This window comes from Cydia pomonella, chromosome 6 (assembly GCF_033807575.1).
Source record: "Cydia pomonella isolate Wapato2018A chromosome 6, ilCydPomo1, whole genome shotgun sequence".
Taxonomy (NCBI): domain Eukaryota; kingdom Metazoa; phylum Arthropoda; class Insecta; order Lepidoptera; family Tortricidae; genus Cydia; species Cydia pomonella.
Window position 1 is genome coordinate 18164055 of NC_084708.1, and position 8986 is coordinate 18173040.

Here is an 8986-nt window from a genome sequence, read left to right on the forward strand (position 1 = left end):
GTTATAATTGTTTACTTTCGGTATGTTGGCTAACATGACAGCCACAATATTTTGTTATCTGTATGAGACATACCAGTAGAAAAAAAAACCTGATTTATTAAATTATTTCACTAAATTTACTGAAGTTAGACGAAATAAGCCTACAACGATTTTGATAGCCCATACGGTGCTTATCTAATTTTACACGTCAAACCTCTTTAAAATTATGACGTATATTAACATTTACACAGTCAATGCTGTCAAAATCGTTGCAGAGTTATCTTGGTATACTACTTTGGTACTTTGGTCTAACTTTATTATTTCGTATTTTAAACGATTTTATACCTATTCTTATGGCTTTTACCGAGGCTAATTAAGGTATTTAAACTTTCACACATGAAAAAACTATCAATAATGTTTATTATTGCGACACCTAAGGTACCTAACTTAGATGAGAAAACGTATAATCTAGTTCCTTTTTAGAATATTTTGCAATATTTAATATGGTAACATCGTATTATAACTGTCAATTAAAATTAACAAAATTTGCGAAACGAAACAAGACGCGACGCCGATAGTGTTCAAATGAAAATACGATTTGTTGTTATAAAGAATTATTTTAATGATGCACTATATCTTGATTGGTTAATTTATTGTGTGCACAAAAGGCAACTATGGCAGACCTCTCAGAAGTCGAAAATTCAGGACGAGTAAGTCTACTCCAAATTTATATTTTGTTTATAACAAATATTATGTACTCTTGTTTTGTTTTATACTTTGCAATTGTATGTCGATTATGTTTAAAATTCCAGTTCTCGAGGCCATCGCTAGCGCAAGTTAAGGCAGTCATAGACTTCATGCAGAAGCACCCTGAACTAGCTAACAGAAAGTTTCGGTATGGTATGAACCATGAAAAATTTAAAAAGCTATGGTTTGAACTATCCAGTATGGCTAATTCACTTAATGGAGCAGTAAAATCCACTAAAGGCTGGATTAAAGTAAGTAGTCCATTGTATCCAATTGTTTAATTCATATTAAAAATAAACAAATGTTCAAAATCACTTAGTAGCCATAGTAGATAATCAGAAAAATATTATTAAGTCATGCAATGTCTATTACCTTGAAGAAGAATTATGTGCATTTAAGATTTTTTATCAGGGACTAGATAACCCTTTCCTCGATAAAAGCTCAATGGTATCCCTTTAAGACGGATGGCCCAAAAAAAGACTTACCAGTTCGAAATGCTAGCCCATTCATTTGACTATCCCTTAACAAAAAACTTAAAACCAAACAATAAATCTAGCCCTTTATAAGGGCTACCCTAACAATTTAGCATTTTATATTATTACTATTTTTAGGTTTCCATACCCAAAGGGTCAAACGGGACCCTATTACTGTGACTTTGCTGTCCGTCCGTCCATCTCTCACCTGGCTGTATCTCATGAACCGTGATAGCTAGACAGTTGAAATTTTCACACATGATGTATTTCTGTTGCCGCTATAACAACAAATACTAAAAACAATAAAATAAATATTTAAGGGGGGCTCCCATACAACAAACAATCAATCAATCAATCAATCAAATCATTTATTTGCTAAAATACAGTCAGGTGGATCTTAAATACATTTTTACGAACAGTGTATTCAGCCTGCGATTGGGCATGCAAATATTATACAAAAATTATCTTAACCTAAGCATGCAGCATGCATGAATTACATTACAATAAATTTAATAGAGATATGGCTTATAATCTAAATATTCTTTAATTGAGTAAAATGCGTTTTTTATTAAAAAGTCTAACAAGTATATCTTAAATTGAGGCATGTCTGATTCTATTATTTTGTCAGGTAACTTATTATATAATGTATTCGCCATGCCAAATACACTTTTTTCACGCAGGGCTGTGTGTGACTTTGTGCACGTAATTTTGTGTCGTTGACGAATACTATTAAAGCCAGTGAATTTATGTTTATTTAACTTTACATACATAATAACTTCAAATATATATAGACAGGGGAATGTTAAAATTTTCAGGTCAATATAGAAACGTTTGCAATCATCACTTTCCCTTAGCCCGCAAACAGATCGTAAACATTTTCTTTGTGCTTTAAAAGCCAAATTTCGATCTGTCGAATTTCCCCAGAAAATGATACCATAGCGCAGTGTGGGAGTTACGTATGCATGATAAGCAGTGAGTACTGCTGGTCGACTAACTATTTTATTTAATTTGAACAATGCATGTGAAAATGAACATAATTTACTACATATAGAGTCAATTTGGTTTTTCCACGTTAACTTATTGTCTAAATTTAATCCTAGAAATTGCGTATTGTTAGTTTCCTCAATTATATAATTATTATATGTCACATTTATGTCAGCCATTCTATTGATCCTTTGATAAAAATTCATAATTTTAGTTTTTTCTAAGTTTATACGTAAATGATTGAGATTAAGCCAATTGATTATTAATTTTAGTGCATTATCTATATTATTTTGACATGTTTGTGGATCATCGCCTGTTACTATAACCGTGCTATCATCAGCAAAGAGAACCATTGGGTAGCCAATTGCTTGTGGCATATCATTTATATAAATGAGAAATAACAGTGGTCCCAATACGCTCCCTTGTGGTACACCATGAGTAATTTCTTTAGAATTAGATGACAGAGTTACTTTACACTTCGATTTTAAACTTATATTATCTATTTGAACCACTTGTTTTCTACCAGTGAGGTAGGATTTCAGCAATTCGTAGATGTTACCGCGTATTCCATAGTTATATAATTTATGCAATAATATATTATGGTCAACAAGGTCGAAAGCCTTACTTAAATCCATGTATAGTGCGCACACAGGTTTGCTTTTATCTACATTTGCCACTACTATTTGTAATAAATCGAAAATAGCCATATTTATTGACTTATTTTTACGAAACCCTTTTTGTTCCTGAGCAAATAGGTTATTTAATTCAAAATATTGACTTATTCGGCTGCTAATCACTCTTTCTATGATTTTTGAAAAAATAGGAAGGAGAGCAATAGGTCTGTAGTTCTCCATATTCTCTTTGTCACCTTTTTTAAAAAGAGGTCGCACAATCGCCAATTTTAACTTTTCGGGAAAGATGCCCTGATCTATACATAAATTAATTATATAACTAACGGGTACTGATATGACACCTGCAACTCTTTTAATAATTTTGGTGCATATTCCATCATAACCCGTGCTATTATTATTTTTTAGAGAATAAATTATATTGGTAACTTCTTCCGGGCTTGTTGGTTGCATAAATAAGGATTTTGATGAACTATATTTCAATGTATTATGTCGGTTTAACGTATTATTCGATATTACATTATTACAATTATTAGATTCTGAGATTCTGACTCTGACAAACATAACTTTTTTGCCATTTTTATAAATAATGGTACGGAACCCTTCGTGCGCGAGTTTGACTCGCACTTGCCTGTTTTTTTTTTTAAGTGGCTACTATTGATTGTTATTTATGAAAATAGACAGTCATTTCTGAGGACATCATGTAGTAGATGATCACTCCCTATCAAACGCAAAGCAATGTATGCTTTGTGAACAAGGTAGACCATTATAAGTAATATGTTTGTATTGATGAGTGAATGTCCATATGATAAGGGTTTGGTATTGGGATACCGATTAATCAAATATAAGGGCTTTAAAAGCAAAATTGTAAGAAGCCATTTGCAAAACTCATACAAAACCTAAGGGATAGCAGGTCCCAGATGTTTATATTGACTCTTAATTTTAATTTATTTATTTTTCTAGTTTTGGTCAGACAAGAGGAGAAGTATAAGGCTAAAACAAAAGCAAATTGATGAAGGAAAACTTGATGATAGACTAACACCTCTAGAAAAGAAGATACTAGAATTATCACTAGCAGAGAATTCAATATCTACTAGTAAGTAGAATATTGCCTTATTATTTATCTAATAAATTAATTGTAAACAATTGAACATTACAACTACTAAAATCTAAACATTTAAACCCATAAATTGTCTGGTCTCTTCCATTCATTGCAAACTTTAGACTTAGAGCTGTCAGTTCTCAGCACATATAGCTTCAGACTTAAGGTGGCCTAGGTTCACACTTCAGAGAACAGTTTTTGAAAATTCACACCCCTTTTTCAGATCACAATATGTTGCCAAAATTATTTTCTCTAGTGACTTCATTTATTTAAATCGAGATATTTTTCCTTTCGCTTCATAGAAAAAAAAAAACAATTTATGCACAAAACAAAGTAAAATTCAAAAACATTATATAACATATGGATGTTTTTGTCCGAAATAAATGTTTTCATTTCATTTCATTATATCTGCATTCCCAAGCATGCATATCCACTTCGAGCATGCAACCCGAACCTACGTGGCCTTAAAGTTTCTTCAAAGTTGTGTTGAGTGGCAGAACTATGGATACACATGAATACTTAGCACTGGTGGGAATTTCTGTTCTGGCATAGCTTCATTCTTTCTCATCATAGACATCCTTACACTTCTTGTGTCAAAGCATAAACTCTGGATCATCCTTGCCTGCACCATATCAGTTGAATCAAGTTCTCCATTAAGGAAAGTGTGGTCTCTTTGGTAGGGCCTCTATCCCTTATAAGAGCACTTGCTCTAACTGACCTTACCTCTTTACGTTTAATAATATAAACATTATTTTATTTAAAAAACAATATTTTTAGAGAAAAAAAAAGGTGTAAAGCAAGAACCAGTGAATGGAGAAGATGATGAAGATTCCAATGATGAATCCTTCCTGAAAGAGATAGAGGAAATGGACTTCCCTGGAGAAACAAGCAAGCTGCTGGTCACAGAAGCTGATGAGAGACAAATGTCTATTATGGAGAAACTGGTCAGTTTCCTTCACTTTGAAGAAAAAAGTGACACTCTTAATTTCTTACGTGTCACTTTCAATTTTAAGTTCTCAGTTTGCCAGTGAAATTTGAACCTATAACATGGTTAGTTTTGCCAGTTGAAGTACTATTATTGCATGCAGATCTTGCGTGCCTCCCGAAAGCCGTCTTTTGGGGCATTCCTCCATATTTCCATAATGTGCGTAGTTGATTGGTCTGGCGCGCCACTGACACTATTTGGTGAGGGTTTGTGACCCCATTTGTGGAGGTTGTGTTTACAGCAGCTGAATCTTATGTGGTTTATTTAGACCGGGTGGTTCTTTTATTGGATTGATGTCGATATTGTTGGATAACTAAGTTTGCGTGTTGTACTGAAGTCGTACACAAACTCTGTCTGATGTGACAGCTGTAATTGAAGTAGAATGTAACACTTTGACAGGATAAAGTATTCTGAGAACTGTGTGTTAAACTGCAGTGAAAAACACAATTGATTAAAGATAGAGGCAGACACAGGTAGTCTTATAGCTAAAAATCAATATCTATTTACTCATACCATACCTATCATATATATATATATATATATATATATATATATATATATATATATATATATATATATTATCCATAACTATTGACTATACTGCAGGTGGAAGTAATGGACCAACAAGCAGTTGCCATGAACCAGCTCGCACAAGCCTCCCTCAGCAACTCCAAGGCTATGGAAAGACTGGCAGAAGCATCACACATACAAGTATGTATTCACCAGTTGCTGAGTTTGAGATTAAACAATATTATGATGACATGGAGCTGATCTGATGATGGACACAGGAGGTGGCCATGGGAACTCTGGTAAGTTAACGCAAACTAATTGTGTTTGGGGTTTTTAGAATTGTGTCCATGAGTATTAGTTGCCCGTGGAAAGAAAACTACAATAGGCGTGTCCACACGGAGCGACCATACGTGCGATGCATTTTCCTCGCGCGTATGCTCGCTCTGTGTGGACACGCCACAGATTTAGGATTAACTAGATACCGCCAATACAAGACTTGCGCGAGTTTTTAAGTAAGTATTACAGTTCACTACTTCTCGCTCAGTGGTGCTCATGACATCCCAAGTGTCAGACGTTTATTACCACGCAACAAAATGCCTCATTGTAGCATAATTAACTGTGCGAATACGACGAGAGTGGTTAGTCGTGTGAAATGTGACATTTCTTTCCATAAGTAATTTTGATATTAAGTATCGCCTTATTTAATTTAAAATCATCTAGACACGCGGTAGCGTGTCCAGCCAAGATCAAAGAAAATGGAACTGGCGACACAACCGTGTGTAATATTACACAAACCATTTCGAGCTACTTTCAAGCATTTCGAGCTAGCTTCACAACTTGAAACCTATTTAACCTACATTTATTTTCAATTTATAATTTGTGTTTGTTTGTGTATGATGATTACGAGGTACGCCATCCATTACGGCTTAAATTTGATGCATCACTAAAGGCATTTTATGTGTAGGTCGCAATGGACAGCAAACAAATGTTACTTTCGTACATCGTTTAGTTGCATGGTAGGAGTTTTCTCATATTCTGTCGATTTTAAGCCACTAGTGTTGTACACTGCGATGTTTCATGCAGTATCACTGTGCAATTCGATTTATAATCGATTTTTGTGACGGTTTCGTGTTACGAAGATCTTTATAAAGTTTAAGCTTAAGTATAAAGTGAGAGATTATTATTGTTATTCTTCATATTATAGTATATTTCTCAAATCTGGAGCACCGACTGTACTGGAATCGCTTCGCATTTTTTGTCCATATTAAACTCGATTTATATTCGATAAAAGAATCGATATAAAATCAATCATAACATCGCCGATTTATCATTACCTACGCCTTTGAATCGGATCACCGTGGCGATAGCGTTGCACATCACAAAATCGCTTGCGTGACGTCATAGTAGGCATCAAAAAATTTACACGCTCGGTCCCCATACTATTGAGCGTGTTTGCGGCGTCTAGGTGGTCTGTGGGACACGCCTAATCAGCGATAAAAGCTTGTACCAAAACAGTTCTTTTGCCAAAAACTTAACTTGTTATCCGCCGTTTTACACACCCGGAAAAGTCTAACCATAAAAACAATCATTGACATTTTAGATTTTCGATCTCTTATACTTTCGTATGCTTTTATAGCGGCTTTCAGCTCATCACCCAACTTTCAAACTTAATTTTGCATCGAAACGCAAATGCTCGTTGGGTTAAACGTAACTAATTTTCACAGGCCCTAGCCGTGGACCGACTCGCGAACTCCTTCGACAGTATCAGCGCCTCCGTGCACGACGTGCGTAACGCCATCATGAGCATAGACTACACCATGAAGAGGTGCTACACGGCCACAACGACGCAACACAGGCAAAACTCCAATATCTTTAGTTAATTGACATGTAGTTCCTATCTTTGGTATTGTATTTGTGCAATTTAAGTGAATTTATATCTTAGGCAAAGGAATAGTAACTATACTGAGACGTGTAAAGGGCAGTATTACAGACTTAAATTTGACGTCTTAGGTAGATGGCGCCAATATATTATGGTAACAGAGAGTCTAAAAAAAACACGTTTGACGTGTTGCCTCCCTGTCACACTTAGATATTTACAAGTGCGACAGAACAGTCAACACGTTAAACGTGGTTTGCGGTCGGTAGGCCCTCTAAAGGCCTATTGCGAACCACGGTCGACGTGTTGCCTCCCTGTCACACTTACGTACGAATTTACAAGTGCGACAGAGAGGCAACACGTCGAACGTGGTTCGCGGTAGGCCCTCTGGATTGTACAACGTTTGACAATCTATTTATAACAAAGAGCGCCGTTCAACTACAGCTGTCAAACTTGCGGCTTTACGCGTCCTAGTATTCCATGTATATGGTGTAAGCAGTTCATTGTTGTTTTTTTGGCATTAGGAAGAAGGTAAGCTATCTTGACGTCTCTTCTGATTAAAAATCACTTTTGAAAAATAAGTCATAGCAAATATGTAACAATAATAAATCATATACTCGTACGATCTTTTACATTATTTTGCTTTCATAAGTAATATAAACAATTTTTTAAAGCGTAATTTCAATAAAAAGACAAATCAAGATTTTTCTTTTTTTCTACATGCTAAAAAACTAACTATAGCTATAGACATAGGTTCGTTCTACGCGGCTTCGAGTTCGGTCCAGGGGGCCTACCGCGAAAACCGCAATTCGCAAATTGCGGGGATCTTTCTCTTTTACTTTCACTAAAACGTAATTAGTGACAGAGAAAAATGCCCGCAATTGACGAATTTCGATTTTCCCGGTAGCCGCCCTGTCTTACGGCTGATTTATACTGCCTTAGGGATCGAATGCCTTTTTGTTATTCTTTTCACAAATTATCCGGTATGGTCGTTGGTATATTTTTGCGTTTCTGGGTTGAATATTTTTTTTATATATAATAATAATGAAATCTTTATTGCTTTAAACCTTACATTACATTTTTATACCTATTATAAAATTTACCATTACGCGCTATGACCGATCTCACTACGCCTTGTCCAACAGTGAACTGCTGTCTGATGATGATGAATGTACGATTTTATAGCTGAAACTTTATTTTTTGACGTAGTCTATTTATTAGCCTTATAATTAATAGCAATGTATGTTTATTAATTCCCATTTACCTACTACATATTTATTAATTGCCAACTGAGTATTAGTGAGTGGAGAAAATGGTTGTTACACTATATTTATTTTACTTCAAAATACTATTTCAAGTCATTATGTGGCTTTATAATAATACTATGTTTATGGTAAATATTTCGTATACTTTATCATTCTGTGAAAGCCAACATAGTTAACGAATAACCGTGCCATATTGATTTTGGTAGGTACTTTGAAGTAAAAAAAATAGTATAGATATACGCGCAAACCTACTATGATTGCCTAGAAGTAGGAGTCATTATTTTAAGCCCAATGAATTATGTTTACACTAATGTACTTTATATATTTTAGTAATAATTATCTCATCACCAATTATACTCGTATTATGAAACAAAAATATATTTTTATTATAGATTATTTATCAATATGTATGTTTATATTTAATCACCACACCTAC

The 8986-nt window shown here is 34.5% G+C and overlaps 1 protein-coding gene across 1 annotated transcript; it reads left to right on the forward strand.

Annotated features, from left to right (window-relative positions):
• Positions 1–487: 487 nt before the first annotated feature.
• On the forward strand, positions 488–8954 carry LOC133519177 (uncharacterized). Its single transcript, XM_061853141.1, has 6 exons — positions 488–689; positions 792–977; positions 3776–3908; positions 4692–4858; positions 5506–5610; positions 7134–8954. Exons 1-6 carry the CDS (start codon positions 654–656, stop codon positions 7287–7289), a joined length of 783 nt encoding a protein of 260 aa, XP_061709125.1. The 5' UTR covers positions 488–653; the 3' UTR covers positions 7290–8954.
• Positions 8955–8986: the final 32 nt, after the last annotated feature.

Bases quoted from the DNA above. Each gene is read 5' to 3' on its own strand.
- LOC133519177 (XM_061853141.1), top strand. From the start codon at position 654: ATGGCAGACCTCTCAGAAGTCGAAAATTCAGGACGA. The intron at 690-791 runs GTAAGTCTACTC...TTAAAATTCCAG, and splicing joins AAGTCGAAAATTCAGGACGA to TTCTCGAGGCCATCGCTAGC. The intron at 978-3,775 runs GTAAGTAGTCCA...TTATTTTTCTAG, and splicing joins CCACTAAAGGCTGGATTAAA to TTTTGGTCAGACAAGAGGAG.